Source organism: Macrotis lagotis, chromosome X (assembly GCF_037893015.1).
Source record: "Macrotis lagotis isolate mMagLag1 chromosome X, bilby.v1.9.chrom.fasta, whole genome shotgun sequence".
Lineage (NCBI taxonomy): Eukaryota > Metazoa > Chordata > Mammalia > Peramelemorphia > Peramelidae > Macrotis > Macrotis lagotis.
Genome location: NC_133666.1, coordinates 552,163,766 through 552,191,763, shown reverse-complemented (window position 1 = coordinate 552,191,763; position 27,998 = coordinate 552,163,766). Strand labels below are relative to the sequence as shown.

The 27,998-nt window shown below is 34.4% G+C and overlaps 1 protein-coding gene across 1 annotated transcript; it reads right to left on the bottom strand.

The window, feature by feature from the left end:
* ERICH5 (glutamate rich 5) lies at nucleotides 1-26,805 on the bottom strand. Its single transcript, XM_074200469.1, has 4 exons — nucleotides 26,349-26,805; nucleotides 3,440-4,855; nucleotides 2,286-2,393; nucleotides 1-820 (listed from the first exon to the last, which is right to left on the bottom strand). The coding sequence occupies exons 1-4, from the start codon at nucleotides 26,437-26,439 to the stop codon at nucleotides 798-800; spliced, it is 1,638 nt and encodes a 545-aa protein (XP_074056570.1). The 5' UTR covers nucleotides 26,440-26,805; the 3' UTR covers nucleotides 1-797.
* Between the last annotated feature and the right edge of the window lie 1,193 nt (nucleotides 26,806-27,998).

Genomic DNA, 27,998 nt, shown 5'->3' with positions numbered 1-27,998 from the left:
ATAATTTTAATAAAGAAATACAGTCATTGATTTCAAAATATTAAAATTTAAAGTTACAAAAATGGATTTTGTTAATAAGTTATGGCATAATTATAGCAGTCTTGACATAAAAGATTTTCTTAGATTTTACTGGTATTATTCTATATAGTCATTTGTTAAAATTACATTTCTAAATAGATTATTATGGATAGATTGGGATTCCATTGTGGTATTGTAATTTATTTTTAAATTTACTTTTTAAAGTTGCAAAAAGTATATAACTTGAAGATCATATTCTTTTTCTGGAAGGCTAACTATTCTAGAACATCTTATCATCTAACATACAAATCAGCATTTTAAAATTTGAGTCATAAGCTAGTACTAATCATCTTGCATGCCTGTGGATTAAACACTTAAACAGAAAGTTTCAGTAGTTATTGCTTTAGTGTAAAAATGAATTTAGAAGAGTCCAAACTCAAATCTGAAAATGTATGAAGTATATTTACACTACAGACAAAAATATTTATAAAACATAATTCTACTTGGATATTATCATACTCAAGGCACTCTATGGGAGATAAGTGAAAATATACATATAACTACTTAAGTCTTTCTTGGCAACTTTTGAATAATTCTTGAAAGGTAAGTTTTTTGTGGCCATTTTTTTAACATTGATAGAAAACTTATAAGTTCCATGTAAAGTCCTGAAATTATATTCTCCTTCCCACCCCCAAAAGTCAAAAGACTGTAAAATGATGTTCACTTAAACAGTTGAGCAAGATGAAGACAGTGGAATCTGTATAGGCAGCATCTGGATCTTATTTCTTGCTATTTGTTAACTCTGAAATATATTTAAAACAAAATTAAAGATATAACAGGATTTTGGAACACAGGCTATGTCTTCAAAAAGATATCACCAAATGGAATGTTTCTGCTACAAACAAAAAATCAGCAACTAGTTTAAAATGGCACATTTGAAATACATGAATAATTTGGTTGTGGAAGATTTTTAACTTTCCATAAAGTATTATGCTTTGCAGTTATTGGCAATAACTTTTGTTAATTTACTTTACAGTTAATGATAAATAAGCATATTATTACTAAAGCTAAAACTTACTTTTAGGGTCATGAATGTAAAGGAATGTAGAACAGGTCCTTTCTTGCAACAAATTCTAGGATTCTTTGACTAAGTGATGGGACATTTTTGAACTGTATATGACTATTACAGGTATGTGACTTCAATAACAAATATGTGTGTGCATGGATATGTGCATATAGGTGCATGTGTATGTGTGTATACTAAGATTGATTCACAGCATGCTACTCTTTTTTTCTACTCTTTCTCTACTTGTTCCTTTCTCTATGCACTTTTATTTAAAGATTTACATTTCATTTTTTCTGTTTTTTCTTTTACATTATGAGTATTTGCCAAGATCATGAATAGATAAATTTGTAGAGAAAATGATAATAGCTCACATTTATGTAGAATTTTATGGTTTGCAAAGTGATTTATACACATGTGCTCTCAAACATGTGCATACACACATACACACACTATCTCATTTGATCCTTCAATACCCCTGTGAGGTGGGTGCTATTCTTATCTACATTTTACAGGTGTGGAAACAGAGGCTGAAAAGTTCAATGACTTGCTTCCAGTATTATGTAGATAATAGACATGTCTGGGGGAGTCAAGTCTTTCTAATTCCAATATTCCTTTTACTGTGCCACCTAGCTATCTCAATAAATAATTAACAAGGATTCTTTGCTCAGGATTAAATCCTTGCTCTGCCACTCACTAGCTGTGCATCCTTAAGTAAGTACCAGTTTTTTGAGTCTCAGAATCATAGATCTCTCAGTCTTCTTCTAGTTCTAAAGTTTTGCAATCCTGTAGGCTACTTGTGAATTTTTTTTGTTATTTCTAAATAGTTTAAATTATTTTGGCAGTTTTATGAACAAGTCTAAATAAAACTCTACTTAAAAAAGATATGATAGCACTATTCTCCCTATTGTAAAAACATAACAAGATATAGGGGTTAGTTGATTTTGCTACTTAACTATTACCTGTGTGACTGTGAGCAAGTCACTTTACTTCCCTAGGCCTCGATTCTTTATCTCAAAAATGAAAGGGCTAGACTCCAGCTCAAATAAAATATCAGACATATAGAACCCATGACTGCAACAATATGCAAGAAAAGCAAAAATCGGAAGAATGGTGATAAGAAATGTGCTAATAAAGCTCACTAATGTTTTCCTGTTTTCTAAGTAAGAGTGGGGTGTAACTATTCACCCTTCTGTCAACGTACCTATCTCTTTGGCTGCAGAAGTATCCACAGCTTCTCCCGTTTCTTCTTCTTTTGTTTCACTTACTATCTCACTGTGAGTCTCAGTTTCCACCCTTTCTCCCGTCTCACCTGGAAACAATAACCATAGAGATCATGATAGGATATCATCATCCAACATTAACTGATGATCCAGTAGCTTGTGCTGGGACAAACCTTACTCTTTCAGTCTCAAGAATAAAGATGGGATGGGATGGGTAAGTTAGCAGGGAGAGGGAAGAAAGGCAACAAATGAAACCCAAGCATTAATCTTGCTCTATCCTGATGAGGTGTTTACTTGTAGCAAATCACTTCCCTATAAATTCAGGATACTGAATTAAGCCTAAAAATGATAGCAGTGCAGATGATCAACAGGTAGAAAATTTCATGCAAACAAGAAATATGTAGTTAAGGTTTCAAATATTCATAAAAGAAGGTAAACTGTGAAACTAAAACATTTGCAAAATGGTAATGGGGCCCTCATTCTTTAGTTGCTCTCTGAGCAGAAAATTATTTTTTCCTTATTAATAAAAGCTCTAGGTTCCCAGATATGTTAAAAATAATCAAGTGAGACATTCCTTGAATAATGTCATAGTACATTTTTTCAAAGACCCAAACAACACTCTGGAGTTAAAATAAAATATTACTTGCATCCAGGCACAGGGGTTCTTCTCTATCCCTGTCCTAAATGGAAAACAAATTCTAGCAGGGTAGGGAAAGAGTGGTAGTGACTTTTCTAATGTTAAGTTTCTCCTCCATTCCCCCTACTCCATGATAATTTTTTCCTCTCCTCTATTTTTTTTTGATATTCCATCTCATATAAGCTATGATCAAAGGTAAACCTGAGAAGCATCAGAATTCTAAACACTATTTACTTCTCTGGTTTAAATATGGTGGACAGACATTGTGTTTTAGAAAATTTTCACCAGGGAACTATATCTAATCATCAGACCTAGGTGATGGAATAGACGTTCTGATGAGGAGAAGTAGTTTGAATTCAAAGCACATTCATTCCCAATCTAAGATGTGGTTTTGTTGGCTACATTACAGCCTGGACATTTGGGTGCATCTCTCCATTTGGCTGTCCTTATAGAATTCAGATCTTAAATATTTTGAATTTTGAGCAACACAATCATTACCTTCAATTGCTTGGTCCTTTTCATTCATGTTAATTTTCCTGGCTACTTCCAATAATGGTTTCATATTTTCCTGTGTTCCTTCATCTATTATTGGAGGTTTAGTTCCTCCAACTGTTTCTACGAACTGAATCTTTTCCACTCTTTTGGGAAGTTCAGTGCCTCTTACTGTTCTAGAGTGGACATTCTTTTCAGAAGCTCCAAAAGGCTGAAGTTCATTATCTTCAACTGTTTCCTGAAGAATGTTCTTTTCACCTGTTACCTGAGTTGTCTTTTCCATTGTTCCTATAGGTTCAGGCTCTCCAATTGTTCCTTCATGCTCAGACTCTTCCATCATTCCTGAAATGTTGGTCTCTCCAGCTATTCCTTCATGCTCAGACTCTTCATGTGTTCCTGAAAGTTCAGTCTCTCCATTTGTTATAACACACTCAATCTTTTCTATCGTTTCTGAAGATTTTCTCTCTCCTTCATGTTCTTTCTCTTCCAGTGCTCCTGAAGTTTCAGCCTCTCCAACTATTCCCTCAAACTCTCTGGGTGTTCCTGATGGTTCAGTCTCTTTAGCTGTTATATCATGCTCAGTCTTTTTCATCATTTCTGAAGGTTTGTTCTCTCCAGATGTTCCCTCATGCTCCTTCACTTCCAGTGCTCCTAAAGTTTCAGCCTCTCCAACTGATCCCTCAGATTCTTTGGGTATTTCTGAGGGTTCAGTCTTTCCAACTGTTTCCTCATGCTCAGTTTCTTCATGTGTTCCTGAAAGTTTGGTCTCTCCATCTGTTCCCACATAATCATTCTCCTCCAACCTTGCTGGTTTTCTATCAGTATCTATATGCAGAACATCTTCCAGTGTTTCTTGATGTTCAATCTCTTCAGATGTTACCAGTTGCTTATTCACCTCCATTGTTCTTTGGGGATCAGCCTCTTCAGCCAACGCTCGATGATGATTATGTTCTTCTGTTTCCATGGGTTCTGTTTCTCTATCTATTCCCAGTGGCTCAATCTCCTTTACAGTTCCAAGTATTTCAGTCTCAACAAATCTATCTGTAGGCTGAGTCCCTTTCTCAATTTCTTTGTCATCCTTTTCATCTATTTCTGAAAGTTCATTTTTTTCAATAGATATGGGTGGCACAGACTCCTCAGATACCCCTGAATTCTTAGCCTTATCTGTTGATTTCATATATTCTGCTTGAGCTCTTTCCCTGGAACCTGCAGACTCTGCCTTCCCAGGGTATCCCTCTTCACAGGTGGAACTAGGACCATCAGTTGCTAATGGTTCCACAATTGTGGGCTCCACTGCTGGAAGGTCATTGGTTGGTCCTGTTTTTTCATGAGCATTGACTTTTGCTTCTACTGCACACCGTTTTGTCTTGTCAAGGCAAATTTCTTTTTCATATGTGATTGAAGAGTTTCCATCTGAAGATGCTTTGGATCATTCATTTTATGTGAAAAAAGAAAACAAATAATTATTATTAATCTAATACTATAGAAAAGCAGATCAGCATTACTGAGTACTTAATGGTTCAAATTAGTTTAGTTGCAGGTACTGTTTAGGACAACCAACTTATGTCCACTACTTCAACTATCCTCCATCTCAAACTTAACTTTCTTTAATTAAATTTAAGGTTTCTTCTTACCTACCTGTTAATCTTGCCCCTGCCACTGTCATTCTTTCTTATGACTCTTGGCCTGCCTTTGTTATATTTTGTTACATTTTTCTGGCTCTTTCCTTCAGCAGTCTCTTTAGCAGTAGAATAGGATTTCACAGAGTCTGATTCTAGGAGTGATTCTTAGAAATGCCTTTATCTTTTGTGAGAAGTCCTCAGTGGCAGAAGATGCTACTTCCCTTCCTTTCAGAGTAGTATATTAGTCTCCGTCTTGATGCTTGATGGCATCTTCTGCCATTAAGTATAGCTAAGCAGGCTTGAGCTATACTTTGCTCCCCCACCATCTTCATACTGGCTATATTACTACTATTACTATACTCTTCTCAAATCAATATAGTATGTCAATGTATTCTATTATGGCTACATTCATCATCTCATCAATGTAACTTTCCACAATAAAATATCACTCTTGATCATTACTTTCCTATTAAGTTATTTTCTCCTTAAGAATGTAAGCTTCTTGTGGGCAGGGATTGTCTTCATTTTTATATTCGGATCCCTAGCTATTAGCAGTTTTTACCCCCATTTTTTTGTATTTTTTCAATTTTATATATATATAGTTTCAATATTCATTATTTGTAAGATTTTGAATTCTAAATTTTTCTCCCTTTCCTTCCCATCCACCTCTCCAAGACAACAAATAATCTGATATACATTATTCATATACAATTATATTAAATATTTTCATATTAGTCAAGTTGTGAAAGAAGAATCAGAACAAAAAGGAAAAACATGAGAAAGAAAAATCAAACAAATTTTAAAAAGTGAAAATACATCATAGTTTTTCTCTGAATGTGGATGGCATTTTCCATCACAAGTCTTTTGAAATTGTCTTTGACTTATTGTTGGGAAGAGTCTTAGCACAGTTCTTAACCATAATATGTGCTTAATAAATTTTTGCTCGGCAAATAAAAATAAAATTTTGTTAATTCATTTATATTTAGATTCCTATTTGGGGGACTGTATGATATATAGTGTGATAGAAAGAATTGAATTAATAATCAGGAATTCCAGATTTTATTCCTGGCCTTGCTACTAACTAGCTGTGTAACCTTGGGCAAATCTTAAAATTCCAGTGTCCTCACCTTTAAAATAGGAATCATAAATACCCCTTCTTCACATACTTACCTCAAAATTATTTAATAATTTTATAAGAGGTAAAAATTAAAGTGTTTGGGAGAGAATTGAGTAAGATACACAAGTCTTAGGGAAAACTATGACTCCTCTCTTTTTCAGGCCTTAACATCTGTCCCAGCTATCCCCAACTTTTACTTCTCTTCTGAGAAATCACAGACGGTATTGCCATAATACCCACAATGCTTGGGACTTTTTGCCCAAATTTCAAGTATAAGTAAGAAATAACATTTTATTCAATTTCCAATTTTTATTTATTAATCTAAAGAATGTTTATTATGGCAAAAGCAATAGACTAAGGACTGTGGAAGACTCAGAGATGAAGAAAATATGGTCTATACTTTGAGGGAACTCACAGTATTGAAGGGGGAGATAAGGCAAATCCACAAAAACTGCAAGACAAAACAGAGTATATTAACTTTCATTAACAAACTTATCTAATGGAATATTATCATGTTATAATAAATGGCAAGCAGGATGATTTCAGAACAATCTTATATGAACTAAGGCAGAGTGAGGTGACAAGAACTATTTCACTATTCTTGGCAATTCAATGATCCAAGATAATCCCAAAGGAAAATGCTATCTTTCTTCTTTCTTTCTTTTTTTCTCATTTTCTTCTTCCTCCCTTTCTTTTTTCTTTCTCTTTTCTCTTTCTCCTCTTTTTGTTCAAGTTTTTTCCACAAAATGAGTAATATAGAAAAATATTTTACATGATTTTACATATATAACAAATTTCAGACTATTTATTATCTCAAAGATGGAGGTGGGAAGAAGAGAGGGAGAAAATCTGGAACTCAAAATTTAAAATAAAACAAATACTTAAAGATTTTTTTACATATAATTACAGAAAATATAAAACATTATTAATAACCAAATTGGTCTAAAAATAAAATCAAAGTATAAAGTACCCTAATCTCAACCAGAGGTTCTTAACTCAGGGTTCACAAACATTTAAAACATATTTCATTCACATGCACATGCTTTTAGTCGTGGCAAAGAATTGAAAATTGAGGGAATGCCCATCAATTGGGGAATGGTTGAACAAATTGTAGTATATTAATGTTATGCAGTACTATTGTTCTGTAAGAAATCATGAGTGATTGGACATTAGAAAAACCTGGAAAGATTTGCATGAACTGATACTGTGTGAAGTGAAAAGTGCCAGGAGAACATTATACACATTAATGGTAACATTAATATGGTAACAATACATACAACCATGATGGATGGAGCTCCTCTAAACAGTTCAGTGATCAAAGACAATCCTGAGACCTTTTATGGAAGATGTTATCCACATCCAGAAAACAACAACACTATAGAGTCTGAATGCAGAGCAAAACATTCTATGTTCACTTTTTAAAACTTTCTTTTATGTTTTTCTTTCTTTCTCATGGTTTTTTCCCCCTGTATAGTTCTAATTCCTCTTTCACATGACTAATATGGAAATATGTTAAACATAATTGCATGTACAATTTTTGCCAGATTGTTTGCTGACATTGAGAGGAGGGAGGGAAAAGAGGGTAGCAAAAAAACGTAAAACTCATAAACTTGCAAATGAATGAATGTTGAAAACTACCTTTGCATGTAATTGAAAAAAATTTAAAATAAAAAATAATTTAAAAACATATTTCAATATAATTGACTTTCCTTTTGATTATTTGTATTTTATTTTATGCATTTAAAAACATTATTCTGAGAAGGGATCCCATAGACTAACTAGTCAGACAAATGGATCCATGATACAAAAAAAGGTGAAGAACCCCCTGGTTTAGATGTTTACCATATCAAAAATGATAGAAATTAGAGTCAAGAACTTTCTTTCTTTAAAAAAAAGTTCAGGCCAATGTGAAAGTTTAAGAACAAAAGATGAAGGAAAGGTTTTTCTGAAACATCCCTTTGGTTTTTAGTATAAAGGCTGAAAAAAACTATCTGAAGAGGCATTAAACTATCAGCAATGGAGGAAGTGAATAAAGTGGTTTCATGGGTTTCTGAAGAAATTTGTTCTGACAGGAAAATAAGACTCAGATCTCTTACACAGGATTTATAGGTTGTTTTTTTTAAGTGCCTTGGGGAATTAACAAGGAAATGAGTTTAAATGAGTCCTGTCAAATTATATTTTCTATGATGAATGATGAATACTGTCAACAAAAAAAGAGACAATATTCAACATCAACTCCAAATTATTTAAAGCAGCAGTCCCATAGTTGAATAATCGGTAAACATGAATTAATGCCATCAAAATTCAATGGTAAAAATCATAGATTTTGAAAAATATTTATGATACCACAGACCATGACAAAAGGGAACAGGAGCAACCATTGCCTGCTTGCCAAGCCACCATTTTTTCTTCTTTTCTATTCTTTCTCTGTCTGGAGAAAACATGGGTTTCTTCTTTCCCCTGTACCTCCAAAGTAGCATACCTCAAGCCAAAGTGTTTTACAAGAGGAAAGAAGATAATGATAGTTCATATACAAAGACTACAATAGCTCTTTCTTTAATTTCTCAACCTCTGGCACCTCCCAGTGAGCAAAACTTGTAACCCTGGAGTCATCTTTGTCTCTTCCCTCTCCCACAATTCCCATATCCAAACAGATATCAAATGGTATTTCTACTTCCATAAGATCTCTCCTCCTATCTAGCCCCTCTGTCACTGTTACTATTTCATTTACCTTCATCACCTACTACTACCTGGACTTCTGATCAAGCTTAACCAACCTCCCTGCCTCTATACACTTTCCTTAGTCTAATTCTGAAGGTCTGACATAGTCTAGCTCCATCCTTTACTTTTTGTCTTATGTGTCTTATGTTATTCTCCTATGCTGAGATAGCTAGGTGGAACAATGATCTGGATCTGGAAGTCTGGAGTTCAAATTTGTCCTTAGACATTTACTAGTTGTGAGACACTAGACAAGTCATTTAATCTCTGTCTTCCTCAGTGTCCATAACTGTAAATGGGGGATTGAGGGATTGAGATTATATATGCCTAATACATAGTAGAAACTTAATACTTATTCCCTTGCCCTTTACTGGTTCCATGTTCCAGGTAAATTTTTTTTTCATAATATATAAATTTATGCTTGTATTTTTGTTTGGTTTTTTTTTGTTTTTTGTTTTTTTGCAAAGCAATGGGTTTAAATGACTTACTCAAGTCCTTCTGACTCCAGGGCCAGTGCTCTATCCACTGCACCACTCTATCCACTGCACCACCTAGCCACCCCCTAAGCTTGTATTTTTGATGGTATTAATACATGTTCACATCACTTGACTATCCCTCCTGCCTGGGATGTACTTCCTTTTCACAAATACCTGTTCAAATTTATTGAAATCAGACAACATTTATTAGGTACAAGGTGCTATGCTAGATTCTGGGAATTAAAGAATAAAAAAATAACATTACCCTCATACTCAGGTAAGCTTATAAACTTTTGGGTAGGGATGAAAAAAATACAATACCAGAGATAATGTGATTAAGGCAATGGAGAGGTCTAGACAAAGTGTTTTAAGACAATTTGGAGAGGTAGAGGTTTTCTTTTTTAGCTTAAGGGAAGGTAAAGATATGGTGAGGAAAAGCTAATGCTAATTCCCTTTGGAGAGTCTCCATTTTTCTTCAGTAAAACAGGAGCTGAGGTTATGGGCAGAAAGATTTGAATGGGATAGCTGTGGAACAATGAAGAAGTTTAACAAGGCCACTGCAGAGGCCATGATAGAAAGTAGATCAAGAGAGGTTAAAAAGATACACAACAGTGAGACTACACTTTAGAGGAAAGAATATGAAATTGTACTGACTCAATCATTAAGGATGAATAAAGCAGCATGGAAGAAGAGCAGAGAAAGGAGATGGTGGGGGTGATCCAGAAATGGTTTTTAAAACACAAACTCTCTTTATCCCCTTTCCCTTCCCTATCAATGAAAAAAGACTTCTTTGAATGACTTCCCAAGCTATCTTCTCCTTAAGTTTCAGAATTTATATAAGTCAAATTTGAAATCAGAAGACCTCTATTTGTGTACTGAGTAGCTGTGTGACCATGATCAAGTGACTTAATTTCTCTATACCTCAGTTTCTTCATCTGTTAAAAAAAGGGTAAAGAAATTACTTGTATCATCTATCTTGCCAATTTATGAACCTTTGTAATCTCCAAAGTGTAATATAAATGACTTGTTCTTAAAGTCTTTTGCAAATTATAACTATATAGCTGTGTTGTTTTAATTATAATATCCTCAAAAACTATATCAAGAACAATTTGTATAAAATATGGTATCTTCCAGAAAAACAAAGACTAAACTAAACTAAATTATGTACCAGAAATTTGTCTTCCTTTATAAACTAACCAATAACACATCTCTATTGAAAATTAAAATATCAAAATATTCTGAAAATTCAACCAACAAATTATACTGAATTAGAAGAAAAGGACCATCTTTTAATTAATTATATCTGCAGTACTTAGCACAGTTCTTGCTACATATTAGATGCTTAATAAATTTTTATTGACTTGGATTGTATTGTTTTAATAATAATATTCTTAAAAAACTATATCAAGAACAATTTATATAAAATACGGTATCTTCCAGGAAAACAACTCAAGCCTGTTATGGTTCTGCCTATCTTTAAGTTTATTATCATCACTTCTAAATAGAACTGACTGTGGCTTTCAAGTTAAAGGGGAAGTCATGCCAAAATATCCTATTAATCACTTGGATGACACCAAATTATATGCTTCCTCTAAAAAACACAATATTTTCTTCAATTATATGAAAATGTCATTTGGACTGAGTTAGTATAAAATTCTGGGAGGATTAGAAACTCAAAACTTTGAGTTTACATTTGAAGATCAACTGAACCAAGGGGTAAAGGTAATATATTGGGCTTTTCCAAGCAAGATACACCTAACATAAAGTTATCAAGAAGTTAAGGCTTGTAAAGAGAATTACCAGCACCCTAAAGTCAAAACTTAATGGGAGGAACATACTTAGTGCAATTAACATCAATGTAATACCAATCTTTTTTTTAATGCATTTTAATTGTTATTACCCAAATGGAATTCAACAAATTCATCATGTTTCCTTTACATAAAATAAGTCAAGGACCTATGATTTTGTCAGTCAGGCCATACCTTAATCATCTATAGATGGTTTAGATTAGATACTTTCCTGAAGCTCAGAGAAATAACTCTCCTTGACTTTAAGTCTAGGTGTCTACTTGAAACAGAAGAACATTAGACAGAGAGAAATAAATGTAATTGTTTTCCCTTTCTGTAACAGTGAGAAATATTTTAATCCAGACAAATGTTATAATCCTTCCCCTTCTGTACTGGCTTTGTGTTATACCAGTCTAATGGAATGGTAATGCCTGGTAAATTGGACAATAATGGATCTAGAAGATATTCAAAGCAAACCCCATGCAATGTTAATGAAATACAGGGCTCCTTATCTTAAGGCAAGGATAGAAATATTTCCTCTCCAATAAGAGGAAAAAGATTGCTTGATATCCTAAGAGCACATAGAAAAGAGATTACAAATTTACAGAAATACTTTTGGAATATACCTCACATCATAAAGCAAAAACAAGTATGGGCTACCAGATTTGTCAAAGTAAATAGCTAAGATTCAAGAGTGGAATCCAAAGGCACTCTATCAAAAACATGTCAACCAAAAGTGTCAAATAAATGATTGATTCATGCAGATTTCTTTCTAGGAAAGGGAGGGTTATTTTTAAATTTTATTTATTTAAGACAATGGGATTTGAGTGACTTGCCCATGGTCACATAACTAGGTAATTATTAAGTATCTTATGCAGGACTTGAACTCAGCTTCTCCTGACTGCAGGACCAGTGCTCTATCCACTGCGCCACCAAGCTGCCCCAGAAAGAGAGGTTATATTAATGATTCAGGATCAGGTCATTGCAACTAGAAAAATTAACTCTAAGAGGTTCACTCATTAATTAATACAAAAAAATTCAGTAAAATGTTGAAAATTATATAACATATAATTGAAGATTGTAGAAATTTAACATTTACCAGAAGAGATGATCATTAATTGGAATTTCGTACCAGAAACTTGTCTTCCTTTATAAACTAACAGATCTCTTTACTGAAAATTAAAACAAAATATTCTGAAAATTCAACCAACAAATTATATTAAATTAGAAGAAAATGGTCATCTTTTAATTAATCATATCTGCAGCACTTAGCACAGTTCTTGCTACATGTTAGGTACTTAATAAATATTTATTGATTTGGATTGAATATATCATTCAGATGCCTTCTGCCACTGTCTCTTCTTTTACCATCTCTCATACAAAGAGGTGGCCCTTTCCCTTGCCAAAAGAAACCCATACACCTGCACAAAAGATCTCATTCAATCTCATTACCTCCAACAGATTGTTTCCTCTATCATCCTCTCTTTGACATGTCTTCAATCTCTCCCTAATTGCTTCCCTACTGCCTACAGATATGGTTATAACTCTCCAATCCTCAGAAAAATCTTCACTTGTTCCTCTCATCCCTATGATCCCATAACTCTTCTGCTCTTTGTGACTAAACTCCTTAAGAAAGCCATATTCAATAGCTGCCTCCATTTCCACTTCTCTCAGTTTCTTCTTAACTCTACAATGTCTTCTCATCATTCAACCAAAACTATTCTTCCTGAGTTATCAATGACCTTTTTCTTGTCAAACCCAAAGACCTTTTCTCAGTCCTAATTGTTCTTGACTTCTCTATGCTTTTGAAACTGTTGATCAGACACTTCTCCTTGGTATTGTCTTCTATCTAGGCTTTCACTCCCCTTATTCAATAAAGTTCAATGGCTCCATCTCACTTCTAGGATCAAATTCAAAATGTTTTGCTTGGCATTCAAATCCTTTCATTATCTTGCCTTCCTCTCCTCGCTGTACTTTTTGATCCATTAACACTGGCCTCCTGACTATTCCTTTGCAAGACATTCCATCTCATAACTGAGCATTTTCACTGGCTGTCCCCCCATGCCTAGAATGCTCTCATTTCTATCTCTATCTTCTGATTTCTCTGTCTTCCCTTCAAGTTCCACTTAAAATACTACCTTCTACAGGAAGCCTTTCTTAATCCCTCTTATTTTGAGTGCCTGGACTCTTGATTATTTTCTATTTAGTCTCACTTTAGTCAGATTGTGCACAGTTTTTGCTTGTTGTCTCTCCCATTAGATTGTGAGTTCCTTGAGGTCATGGACTGTCTTTTGCTTTTCTTAGCATTCCTACTGTTTTGCATGTAGCAGGCCCTCAATAAATGCTTATTGATTAACCAACTCATTGTTTTTTTTAAAAAAAATTCAAATGTGGCTCCTCTGCCCAACATTAACACCAATACTTTGGATTTGTGTACAACCTTTATCTCAAGGACGTCCATTTGAAAATTTAGAGTCAATATCAATGGTAGAATTTCTGCCATCATTCTGCTCCACTTTACAAAGGAAGGGTTCTTTTATGGAAGATGTTTTATGTGTTGTATTAAATTCTTTTTGTTATATAATATTTATTAAGTACATTATTTCCACATCCAAAGCAATTTCTTAAAGTATGGAGGAAGAGAAGGCTTTTGTTTTATCTTCCCCCATACCACATTCCACCTAAATCATTCAATATCTGTGGGTATGAGGCTTGTCTAATCCATTCTGGGACTCTTTATCCCTCTAGATTTATACAGTAAATCTAACCTACCATGCACACATTTGCTGTGACAGCTGAACTAACAAAACTGCTGTTATACACCCTGATGTGATAGACATACAAAGAAACAAAAAAACTAGGCAACACCACTGAGGGATTAAAATCATAAACAAACACACCTGGGAACACATTAGGGCAAAAAGCACCTGGAAACATGGTTTATTGTCCAGAGTAGAAATAGAAAACTTCTATCAGGCTTAGGGCTCACTCAGGTCAATGTCTCCTAATCAATGAGTCATTATACAATAAAGTGTATACACATTCCTAATAAAATACATTACAAGGGCATCAGCTGATAAAGTAGAGAAAAGGCAAGAAGAATGTGATTATAAAGTGACAAGACTGATTTTTTTCTAAACAAACATACCAGAATTTACGCATCCCTAAGAGTGTCTACCCAAGAGTCATATGAAGAAAGTTATTCCCTTACTTCATCAATGATGTCAGTGATCAAATAATTTTTGATCTTCCTCTGGTGAATTTCCTTCAAGGCCATTTTGAATGTTTGTAAAATGATAGTGGATGAGAATAGAATCATGCAAGAAAAACAGTTTCATTGCTTCATAAACATTGTTGTCAGACTAGAGCCCTGAGTCCAGGGAGAAGTCAAGGTCAGAAGTTTGAGACTTTCTGGGAGCCAAATAGAAAGTAGTAACATTGAACAAAGAGTTGTAGAAAGTAAAGAACAAACTTTTGCTAAAATCCTTTTCTTATCTCTGATAATCTGTTACTTGGTAGGGCTGAACCATTCTGTTTATCTCTTCCATATAATCCTTTCTTCCATTAGGGCAAAAAAGAGATTTCTGGGACCTGCAATGGGCTGGTTATTAGGCTTAGAGGTCTCTATAAAGTGTTCTTTTGACCTATCAGAGAAGTTCAGGAACAGGAAAGACCAGACACTAAAGGCACAGCTAGACCTTTTTGCTGGGAAACAAGGACCCAGCCAATTATATCTATTAGCAACCTGAGAGTGTTTCAGTATTTGTATCTCTCTAGTGACCTAGGGGTGAGGGAGGAAAGTGTCAACTCAGTAAACAAAAGAAAAATTAATCACCTACTATTTCCTTATTCTTCATTAAAAAAAATATCATGGGGCAGCTATGTGGTGCAGTGGATAAAGCACCGGCCCTGGAGTCAGGAGTACCTGGGTTCAAATCCGGTCTCAGACACTTAATAATTACCTAGCTGTGTGGCCTTGGGCAAGCCACTTAACCCCATTTGCCTTGTAAAAACCTAAAAGAGAGAGAGAGAGAGAGAGAGAGAGAGAGAGAGAGAGAGAGAGAGAGAGAGAGAGAGAGAATGATCCAAAGATGCATCATATTCTGAAGACAATTCTAAAGGATCAAAAATGGAAAGACCCTCAGAGGTCAATACTCTCACTTAATAACTGAGAAAAATTGAGTTCTGGGAATGCTAAAGATCATATAGGCAGTAACCAGAACATGATCTGAATCCAAGTTCTCTGATTTCAAAACCAATGCTCTCCTATTGTGCATAGAGTTTCACAAGTGTTTAAGCTTCAAATAAAACGAATAGCTCTTTAAGGACTTATTTGGATATTTTGATGTATATGTTTAATATATGCATACATAAGAATATTTCATATACACAATCATATATACATATATATTTATATCATGACATAAACAAATACATACATATATACAAACCCATACCAGTTGAGATATTATTCTGTTTTTTGCAAGGCAATGGAGTTAAATGACTTTCCTAAAGTCACACAGCTTAATTATTAAGTGTCTGAAGACAGATTTGAACTCAGGTTCTCCTGACTCCGGGACTGGTGCTCTATCCACTTTGCCACCTAGCTGCTCCTTGAGATGACATTTATAAAGTACCATAGTGCTTGGAAAATTAATAAATAATTATTTCCTTCCCAACTAGTTATATTATCTATCTTTATAAATATATTTTGAAATTATGTATTAAACTTTATATTTTAATTTCATTACCTCACAGTCATAAACCACTAAATCTCAAGTTCTAAATTTTAATCCACTTAATATTGTACATTAGTTTTGTGAATTTTATATTCCTTTGAACAGGGTAGAAAGAGAATGGTCTCAGGAGATCAAGTTCTAGGTTTTTGATACTGAGGTTGTAAAACATTAACTTGAAAGCCAAACTTAACATACGAGCTAAAAATGTTGGCAAACTTACAGAATAACGATTTTCATTGGTTACATGAAAGTGGTAGAACAAAGATTCATTGTTCTACATTCTCCCTTCTTTGACCATCAACAGGAGACATTTGCTGATCCCATCATGTCCTGCCTAGTCTGGGTGGATTGACTTCTCCTTAAGCCAGCATCCTATCTTTAGATCATTCTGGTCTTCCTATCCTAAGACATCCTTGCATTTCTACTATTCCAGGGATAGTTAGTATAGTGTTTAAGAATATTGGGACTGAAATTAGGAAGATTTGAATTTCAATTTGACCTTAGACATTTGCTGGCTTTGTAACTCTGAGGAAAGACTCTTAACCTCTGTCTGACTCAGTTTTCTTAACTTAATTTAATAGGGATCATAAATAGTTCCTATCTCCCAGGCTTGTTGTGAAGATATGTAAAGAACTTAGCAGAGTGTCTGGGAAATAGTAGGCATTTAATAAACGCTTGATTATTTTTTTCCCCTCTCAATTGGCCAATAACAAAAACAGTTGCCATTGAGATAATTCTTTAAGATTTGAAAAGCAAAATGTTTAATATATATTTTATTATTTTATATTATTATATAATATAATTAATATCAAAATATATTATTTATTCTATTCTATTATTTATTTATTATAAAAACCAATTCATTCAGACCCACCATAATGTGAAAGATACTTTATATCAATTAGTTGACTGATGATCAATCAATCAATAAACATTTAAGGGGTGTCTAGGTAGTGCAGAGCATCAGCCCCGGAGTCAGGAGTACCTGAGTTCAAATCTGACCTCAGAGACTTAATAATTACCTAGTTGTGTGGCCTTGGGCAAGCCAGTTAACCCCATTTGCCTTGCAAAAAAAAATCAAGGGTGGGGATATGAATCTGGTTTTCTATACCATGCAGAATGCCTAGAAACAGTCCCAAGGAAGAAGAACTGAATCATTCTCTTAACTGAAATACAATAAATATGAGAAAATTCCAACATTATATATATATATATATATATATATATACATATATATATATATATATATAGAGAGAGAGAGAGAGAGAGAGAGAGAGAGAAGAAAGGTATTGAGTACTCTTTTAAAGCTCATTTTTTAGAAAAATTTTCTGTTGTATTATAGTAGAATGAACATTGAATTTGGACATGGATTAGAATCTTGGCCCTTTTATTTATCATTCATGTCCATCATTAAGTCAGTTTCCCCATCTGTTAAATCAGAGTACCCTCTGGAGTTCTTCCAGCTCTCCAGCTAAATTAGTTCTTAACCTGGGAACCATGAACTTTTCTTTTTAATATTCTGATAACTTTTTTTCAATATAAGCAGTTCTGTTTGCAATATAAAACTATTGCATTTAAAATTATTCTTCCAAGAAGGGGGTCTTTAGTTTTCACCAAACTACTGAAGGGGTCCAGGACACACAAAAAAAAGGTTAGAGAATCCCTGGTCTAGATCTGTTGACCCTTTAAGTTCATTTCAGTTTACTATCTTACCTCTACACTAAGAAAAAAACAGAATCATAGACTAAGACCTGGAAGGAATCTTAAAAGTTATCTTGTTCAGTCCCTTCAGGGATCTAAAACCCAGGTTAAACAACCAAAGTCAATAAGGGACAGGGATGGAAGTCCAACCCAAATCCTCTAAATGCATTCAGCATCATCTTAATCCATGGTAGAGAAATGCTGTAGCTGAAGTTAATTATTATCTCTAGAATAAGGATCAATTCATTAGAACTGAATAGGACTGGGAATTATAGTATATAATACAAAGTTTAGGGGGGAACCCCCAAAATTGTAAGAAATCCATTTAATGTCCATTTTCCTCCATTATTGCCAAGATTTATTTTCAACAAAAATTCCAGAAGGCAAAAGTTGTCTTTATGTCAATAAAAATTACTCTCATTTACATAGTGTTTTGTTTTGTTTTTTTACTTTTAGGGAGAACTTTTCTATAGAATCAAAATAAGTATTACTGTATTACTGTCATAATGTTTATTGGCTTTTTTATTTCTTTGTTTGACTTCAACCTTTCCAAAAAACTTGTGATTACAATGATTTGGAACCTCTCTTCATACATGCAGAGTGCATCTCTTTGGGGATTGTAGATCAAGATTTGCTATGGGAAAAGTAAAATCATCATTTAATGGCCAACCTCTCCAGCAGGAATGAGCTTTTCTGTAGTTAACCAAGTCAGTCCTTGGACAACAGTCATTTAGTCTATCATACATGGGCTGTACCTGAAGACTTTCCAGCTTGGTAAATCCAGATGGAGTTTCTGCTCCACTACTCTCCTCCACTGAGGAAATCAAAGCTCCATAAAATAATTTACCAATGGTCCATTTTGAAGATGGGGAAATTGAATCTGTATAGAGACTAAGTAACTTCCTGTCTGATAATTATTGCATGTCAGATATGGATTTTAATCTTTTTATTTAATTATGACTTCAATTCCAGTGCTCTTTTTCTAGTACCTCACTTCCTCTCTATGAAGAAGGGTAATTGTTTTCAGGAAAAGTGAAAGAAATACTTGCAGAGTACACTACTTCACAGGATAAAGAGCACTGGGTGATTCCAATAAGATGTAAGCTCACTAAATAGTTATTCTATCACTTCAGTATTTGTATGCCTAACACTTTAATTTCTTCAACTTTAAAACTGAGAGGATTGAACTGGATGATATCTAAGGTTCCTTTCACTTTAAATTTTTGATCTTATGAAAAGATAATACCTAACCATTTCAGATGATTCTATAGTGAACTCAGAAACATTGTAAAAAAAATCCTTGATAATTGTTCACTGTAAGTAAAAGAGATGATGCAAGATTTATAGTTATCTGAGGGAGGTTGGGGAGGGGTTAGACTGAATGGGAATGCCAAACTTAAATGCCAAAGTTGAAACATAATAAAAAGAAAAGTTCTGCCTGTTGAAAACCATGCAAGCAAGGGCAAAATGTTCTAGGAAACATGAAATTAATACCTTAGGGATTTTAGGGTACACAGGATCATTTTAACCAAATTTAAGCTTTATGTATCATGGATAAGCAAAAATATCTTGTATGTATATAATAACAATTGATTCAAAAATCAATTAGAGTCCTGGTTACAGTCTTATTGTAATGACTGGAAAAAGAATAATTAAGTGAAGAAATTGTCTTTCTGTAAAAATATTGAACAAAAGTGACCTCTTGCAGTTTATAAAACACAATTAACTTACACTTATGGAATTTAAGTCCTGAATTCAGGCAATGTTGACAGGAAAGGCAAGAAAGACTGAAGGTTAAAACAAACACATTATTCTTGCTGATTATCAAAATGTAAACAAGAGTCTACTTAAACTTGCTAAAAGTCCTTCCCTGTTTACAGACAGTTGCCCCAGTTCTTAAACTGTGATATTTTCTTTTTTGTCTTTTCTTATTTAAATTCTGTACTGAACAAACACCATAAGAAACAAATCAATATTTTTCATATACACAGAGCAGAAAAATGGTGATTGCCTATGAATCCCCACACCTTTATTTTCATCACAACCTCTTTTCTGAAAAAGGTTTATGATAAATCCAATAGGTTACTTTCAAACTTTCCTGCTTATTTGTCATTCCTTCCTTTCTTTTCTGTTCATTTTCCTTTAATAAGCTGTGACATTTTATAAAGAGGAAAAGGTCCCTTGGAGATGCAAGAGTGCTCATAAGAGGATTAGATGGGGTGAAGTATTGTTTTGCATTGCTTAATAAATGCTTGTGGGGATGCATTGACTTTTTCTGAATGTTAACATTTTCTATCCCAAACACAATGTAAGTTGCCTTTGGCTAAATTAAGATATGTCAAATCAATGGAAATTTTTCACAGTGCCTTGAATACAACAAATGCTTATTGGATTGGATTAGATTATTTCAATAAATATTTATTAATGTAAAAATATCATACTAGGCTTGGAGATACAAAGGGGAAAAAAAAAGACACTAGTCCCTGTACTGACTGTTTACAATCCAGTGACATTTTTGCTAAGTAACTCTTTAATGTATCACAATGTCTACATTTTTGTATCATAATTATCTGGTTTGGTCTTATTCTCTTTCTACATGAAGGTAAGGAATGTGTAGTATCTAAGGTATCTCCTCCGCATAGTATTTAGCACACAGTGGGTGGTTAATAAATTGTTGAATGGATAAACTAATATATATATATATATATATATATATATATATATATATATAATACACACATAAATAATTCTAATAATATATAGGAGATTCAGCCTGGTGGGGGAAGGGCAGTGAAGAGCAGAGGCTGAGTTAGGAAGAGAAGGGACCAGGCATCTGAAATGACCGGCATTTGGAATGGAGATAAGTGTTGTATGAAATCATAAAGGGTTAAGTAGTTCAGCTTAACTGGAAATATTGAGTATGTGAAGGACATCAGTATGAGATGAAGTTATAAAAGTAGAATGAAGTTGGATTACAGAGAGTCTAGAATGTCAGCCTAAGAAGTTGATATTTTATCCAGTAGGCAATAGGGAAACCACTAAAGATTTTTGAGCAGTGAGTAGTGTGATCAAAACCACAGGGCACTGGCTCTGATTCAGAGATTCTTAAACTTGTTTTTTGTCATGAGACCCTTGGCCTATGGATCTCTTTTCAAAATGTTTATAAATGAATAAAAGACATAGAATTCCAAAGGAAACTAACTATATTTAAATACAACTGTCAAAATATTTTTTAAATTCATGAATTCTCTGAAATAACAGATCCATGGATCCATGGATCTGTTATTAAGAATTTCTTCTAGAAGCTAGGATTAGACCAACATCTCACACCCTACCAAGATAAGGTCAAAACGGGTGTGGGATTTAGACATAAAAGACAACATTATAAGCAAACTGGGAAAACAAGGAATGCTTAACCTGTCAGATCTATAGAAAAGGAAGCAATTTGTGACCAAAGAAGAGATAGAGAACAAGCTTTTGTACAAACAAAAGCATTGTAACCAAGAAGATGTAGTAATTTGGGAAACAATTTTTGCAACTACTGTTTCTGACAAAAGACTCATTTCTAAAATATATAGAGAACTGAGTCAAATTTATAACAAAGCAAATCATTCCCCAATTGACAAATGGTCAAAGCATATGCAAAAGTGATTCTCGGAGGAGGAAATCAAAGTTATCTATAGTCATGAAAAATTGCTCTAATTCATTATCAATTGGAGAAATGCAAATTAAAGCAATGATCAATATTAGAGGGGATGTGAGAAATCTGGAATACTAATGCATTGCTGGTAAAGCTGTGAACTGATCCAACCTTTCTGGAGAGCAATTTGGAATTATGCCCAAAGGGCAATAGAGAGGTGCATACCTTTTGTCCCAGCAATGCCACTACAGGATCTGTATCCTGAAGAGATCATGAAAAGGGTGTACACATATACAAAAATATTCATAGCAGATCTGTTTGTAGTGGCAAAGAACCGGGAAAACTGAGGGAATGTCCATTAATGGGAGAATCGCTGAACAAATTGTATATATGTATGTGATGGAATTGTTGTTCTATAAGAAATCATGAGAGTTGGGATTTCTGAAAAACCTGGAAAGAATTCATGAATTCATACTGAGTAAGATGAGCAGAACCAGAAGAATGTTGAGCACCTTAACAACATAGGGCAATAATCAACTTTGAATGGCCTTGCTCACTCTATCAGTGCAATAATCAGGGACAATTTTAGGGATCTGTGATGAAGAATACCATCTGCATCCAGAGAAAGAACTGTGGAGTTTGAACAAAGACCAGAGTTTATTATCTTCAATTTTTTAAAGTTGTCATATATATTACATAATTTTGCTATTTCTAATGTTTTCTTTCTTTCTTTTGGATCTGTTTTTTTCCTTCAACATGGATCTATGTGTAACATGGAAGCAAATGGAAAGACTGTATCAAAGTGCCTTCTGTTAGGGGTAGCGGGGAGGGAAGGTAAGGAGGGGGGGAATTGGTAAAATTCAAAATTTTGCAAAAAAAGATCGGTAGAAACTTGTATGTAATTAAAAATATTTAATTTTTTAAAAAAGAATTTCTTCTGTAAAATGACTTTATATTTGCAACTTGTATCTGCAACAAAAAGTTAAGTTGTGTCTGTACCTGTATAAAAATAAAGTCTTAGTTTGGATAATTCTTCATCCAATTAGAAAGTGTATAACATTCTGTAGGATATCTTTTGAATTGCTGCTAGTGGCTTCTGTGACTGATCTGAAAAGAATATGGAGAAGTGACAGTATCTATAATTGGTCACATCCATTTAATAAATTAATCCTTAAATGAAAGAAGGATAATACATTTAGAATAATCCTTCTCCTGGAAGAAGAGAGGAAAAGGGAGAAGGCATGGTAGGCATTTCATTAATATACATTAATCTGCAGGTCTAAGTTTTACAAATTTCCATATGGAAGGAGAGAAAATAAGTTTCATTTATCTCAAAATGAAGATGGACAGCTAATCAATAAGAGTTCCCAAGAATGAAAACTGAGTCAATTTCTATAATATCATTAACAATTATTTACAAAACAGAAGCCAATATATGAATTACTATTCAAAATGTTAGTCAAATTTATTTTTGTAAAATATTCATGAAAATAATCTACAAAGTGAGAACAATATCAATGAAAAGTCAAGGCAACAAGCATTTGTAAAGCATCTAATATGTGCTCAAAACATGAGAAAAATAACAAAAGATGATATTTATATAATACTTGATAGTCTGAAAAAACTTTTTAGGTATGCCATCTTACTTGAGCTATGAAGCTTTCCCTGTGTGGCAGCCATTAAAGGTAAGGTTACTTTCATTTTAAAGATGAGGAAATTGAAATTCAGAGTAGTTAGGTAAATGTCCAAGGGTCACATAGTTGGAGGTAGAATTTGAACCTAGATCTTCCTGATTCCAAACCAACACTCTTTACCTTGTACTATGAATGTTCTCTCTCTCTCTCTCTCTCTCTCTCTCTCTCTCTCTCTCTCTCTCTCTCTCTCTCTCTCTCTCTCTCTCTCTGCCATAGCTCTTTAGTTTGGCTGGCTTCCTTTAAGACTCAACTCACATCCCACCTACTTAGGAAAAACCCTGTGATCCCATCTCTCAGTATCTTCTCTTCTGATAATACCTTCCATCTATCTATCTGGTTTGTACCTAGTTATTTACATTCCACTAGAATGTGAAACTTTTATAAAGGAAATATGAGGTTGTACAGTGGTTAGAGCACTGGCCTTGGAGTCAGGAAGAGCAGGCATTTGAATCCAGTCTCAGACATTTGACACTTACTAGTCGTGTGACCTAGGGGAAGTCACTTAACCCTGATTGCCTTGCACCCAGGGCCATCCCTAGTCATCCTAATTCATGTCTGGCCATTGGACCCAGCTGACTGTGGAAGAGAAAGTGAGGTTGGTGACTTAGTACAGGCCTGGATCATGGTCTTCTTCAAGAATGAAGGACAAAACATTATGAAAATTGGGATGAAGCTGAGAGCTTCAGGAAAGAGAGTGATGAATGAAATACTGGATGATGAAAAGAACATATAATAGTAGTAGAACTACCAAGCAGAAGTGAGGTCTCAGTTATTCTTCAGTTATAAAATAGGGAAGCACAGGGAAGAAATATATACTTTTTTGTCCTTTATATTGTAGCTAATCTTTGTATCTTATACTTTCTCTAGTTTCAAATTAGTGTTCTGAAAATACAAAATACTTATGAATTCTTATTTATTAGTTAAAATAGTTATTTAATAAATATTTGCAAAATTTTAAGGGTTTTTGCCATCCCAAGTTAAAACTCTAAATGGAATTTCCTGTATTAACATGATTATATCATAAATACTCTCAGTACAATACATCAAATGCATTACTCCAAAGTATGCAAACTCCTTGATGGACAGGTCTATTTCATTTGCTTTATCTTTGCATCCCCAAAGCTTAAGTGAATTTAAAGATTTTTTTAATTGAACATGTGAATGTTTTTTGAATGAACATTGTTTCAGTGATAAAATATGTTCCAAATTCTAAACTAAAAATATAAAATCTTTAGATAATAACCTCTTAATATTTTGAATAATATATTTTGTTCTACAGCAAAGGGATAGAGAGCCAAATGAAATGAGATGGGTGAAAAAATCAAATATTATTAAAGAGTTTCAGTATTCTTTGTTTAAATTTTAATACCTGTTTCTGTTGATTAAATTATTTATCAGTCCTCCAAAGAGCATTTAGTAGAAAAGTTGATGAATATAGAGTAGTGTCAAGTGTCTAACTACTGCCTGCCTAATGATCAGAAGCAAAATGCACATACCAATCACCTATTGATTGAATTGATTCATACATTAGAGAATCTATAGGTATATTTTATAAGCTATTCTGAAATCATTTACCTACTTTGCTATATTTTTTTCTCAAATTGCTTTATAGATCTCAGAACATTTCTTTCAATGCAACCTATGCAAATGCAGAATAGGAAAGGAAGCACACCCTAAATGCCAAATTATGATAATATAATTTTATTGATAGATATTGAGAAAAATGCCAAATGTATGAGTCAAAAATTACACTATGGATAATTTTTCTATATCTCTTACATTAGTAATGGCTCCCAGAAGACAATAGTTTTGCCATTTATACCTCAGAAATTACATGCATCTTTATGGCACCCCCAAGTTGGATAGTGTAAGAATTAGTATCTCTAATATATTACAAGAATATATTCCTTTGCCTCCAAACCAAGTACTTTCCACTACATCAGACTTGTTTTCTTATTAACAAAAGCTTTGAAGTTGTTTCTTGGATAAATTTTAAAATTATTTCAAAATTTCATTATGTTTATTATATCTGTTCTAGAAACTACTTTGTGATATGGAGCTTTATATAAATTATATTCATTCCTATAAGTCACAGTAGGGAAAATAATCTTCAACTAACACACATCTTCTAGTCTAAGCAATGAAATAACAAATTGAATTATTAATGAGTATTTATATTAATATTGGTGAGTTATGTTCTTTCTTTCAATAGCTGAAGAGGAGAAATTTGTTTTTTTGCAGAAAGAAGCTATAGTACATAAAATTTTTAAACTCTAGCTTTGGAGAAGGTATTAGAGAGAGTTGAAGGAACTTCTGATTACAAATGCATTGTTCTTTCCACCATACTCTGCTAGATATATCAAGAAACACTTTAAAAATGAAAATATTAGTCAAATGTATTCATATTATTTAAAAATATTGGTTATTAGCTTAATGGTGCAGCTGCCATAATAGTGATGAAGTCAAGTTTTAATGCAAAAATTTCTCAAGATTTAACTTGGAAACTAAAAGAGTTAGGGGAAGGGAAAAAAGTTTACTAGAATAATTGGTAGACACTTTTCTTTCAGAAAAAATTTAGAGGAAAAAAATTACCTATCATATAGGTGAGTATTATATATATATATATATATATATATATATATATATATATATATATATATATACTTTGATCTTTCAAAACATTTTGGAATTAAAATATTCTTGGGGATTAGCTACTGTGTTTACAATTTATGTTATCATAGAGTTGGTTGGGGGGGGCAAAAGTTAAATGACTTGCCTAGGCTCACACCTCAAAAGTGTCTCTGGAGTAGAACTTCTGTCAAGCTTCTTGGTTTGAGACCAGACCCACTCTACCTACTAATCTTGACTGACTCTTGGAAAAATTGCATATGCTAGGTGGTATTTTGAAATGATTCTCCTTTGACACTTCTGAGGAAAAAAGGCAGAGATTCTTAGCTAACCCTATTTCACAATTAAGACAGATTTCCACTATTTGGCAATTATATGTGATTATTTAAAAATAATAAACACGAATTGTTCAAAGCAACCCAGAAAAGGTAGTCCAGTAGGCTACAAGGGATTGGGGGAAGGGAGGAAAATAGAAGTTAGGAAGGAAGGAAGAAAAACACCATTTTTCTCTGGCAGACCTCTCTTTTTTAACAGGTTACCAGATTTCAGGTGGAAAAAAAATCTGTCAGGAGCCAAATCTTTTCTCAAATTTCCAGGTTTGGAAACTGGAGTCATCAACTCCTTTTAGCCAATCATCTGGACAGAGCAGGGGGCCCCAGGTTGTTCTTTCATGAATAAGTTTTCCAAGGGACATCCTCAAGATCTTATTTCTTCTGATTTTGGGGTCAGGAGATGAAGATTTCAGATAAGCTAGGGGAAATGAGAGGAGAGGGACAGGATCTTGTGTGCTCACCTCTTTGCTTCAGTCCATTGGTGACACCTGTCTTGGTCACTGGCCGGCTGCCCTCCTGAGCCTGGGTCTGGGTGCTGCTGGAGCACCCCATTGCAGTGGTGATTGCTGTCAGTGCCCGCTGCTGGCACTCGGAGGAAGGAGCAGAAGTCGCCCGAGAGCTCTCCCCTCCGGCCCTTCTCCCACCCTCTCCCAAGAGCCGACCGCTAGAGAGAAGACGGCGTCCGGAGCGGTGCCTCGGGCCGGTGCAGCCCCGGCTGGACACACCTGCAGAGAAGGTGCGCTCCTGTCCGGCCGCAGGCTGCCAGGGCTGGGACCAGAGAGGCGGAGCGTTGTCCTATATCAATAGCCCGGAGAGGGGATGCGGCAATTTCTCCTCCATCCTCTATTGGCCGGAGGAAACGAACGGATGGGCGGGAGGGCTGGACCGCAAGGCAGGGACACGCAAGCGGGCGAGCGGGGGAGTGGACGAGTCGGACTTGCTAGATGAGGCTGCAAGGAAAGAGGAAGGTAAAGAGAGCCAAAACGACACGCAGGGGCCCCGCGTAGCCAGAGCGCCAATGAAAAGGAAGACTGGTGATGAAGGATGGAAAGAAGAAACCAAGAAGAAGACAGATCTAGAAGTCTCTGGTGGTGCCGGGTGAAAAGGGTCAGCAAACAGAAGACCCTGACTCAAATCCCTTTCTGATGATCACCAGCTGTGTGAATGATCATGAGCAAGTCTTTTAAACCAGAGACGGCCTCATTTCATTTGTGAACCGAAAGAGAGGAAGAGGAGCCGTTTAAGATCCTTTCCAGATATAGGTCTATGGCTCTCTGGCCTAAGACTCTAATTTTAAATTCACAAAACGCTTAATATTTTCCTGTTGGAAAAGTTATTATCATTCAAGAGAATTTAGTCCCTGTTGAGTACTTAAAATTCCTGTTGGGAATAAAAAGCAGGAACTGTCCCTTTGCTTAAGGTGTTCACATTCTTTATCAGCCAACCCACTGATACCATAAATTGTAAGCAGTAGCTAATCCCCAAGAATATTTTAATTCCAAAATGTTTGGAAGATCAGATTAAAGTATATATCACATTCTTTATTTTTATATTCATAAAAATAAATACAAGATAATTTTATTGAGGGGAATTTGTTCAGTCATTACCTGACTGATAGGCATCCCCCTCAGTTTCCAAATTCATTACCACCACAAAAAGAAACACTATAAATATTTCTAAACATGTGGGTCCCTTTTTTGTGATTTCTTTGGGATACAGATCTAGTAGTGGCTTTGCTGGATCAAAGATAGGTAGGCATATTTATAGCTTGTAATATATACATAAAAATAAATACAAGATAATTTTATTGAGGGGAAACACTAGCAGCTGAGGGGATACTAATGAGCCTCAGAGAGAGCTATCACACATCTAATTAAGGAAGGTGATCAAACCTAATCAGGACTACAGGCAATCAAGTTGGCATTGTAGAAAAGTACACCAGAGTAAAGACAGGGATGCCTGAGAGATAGGGGAAATGTCAAGAAAGAAGGTAGCTAAAGTTACCTTCTAGATATCAGAGGCCAGTTGGATGTTAGCAAATGGATAAAAAGAGGAAATGAAGTTGGAAGAGTTCAGAGATTATTGTGAAGAAAGAGTGACAGAAGAAGAAA

What these genes read in the sequence shown, in the direction of transcription:
- ERICH5 (XM_074200469.1), bottom strand. Translation starts at nt 26,439, where the DNA reads ATGGGGTGCTCCAGCAGCACCCAGACCCAGGCTCAGGAGGGCAGCCGG. An exon ending in CAATGGACTGAAGCAAAGAG is followed by an intron (nt 4,856 to 26,348) that starts GTGAGCACACAA and finishes AATGATCCAAAG; the next exon opens with CATCTTCAGATGGAAACTCT. An exon ending in TTCTGCAGCCAAAGAGATAG is followed by an intron (nt 821 to 2,285) that starts GTACGTTGACAG and finishes AATATATTTCAG; the next exon opens with AGTTAACAAATAGCAAGAAA.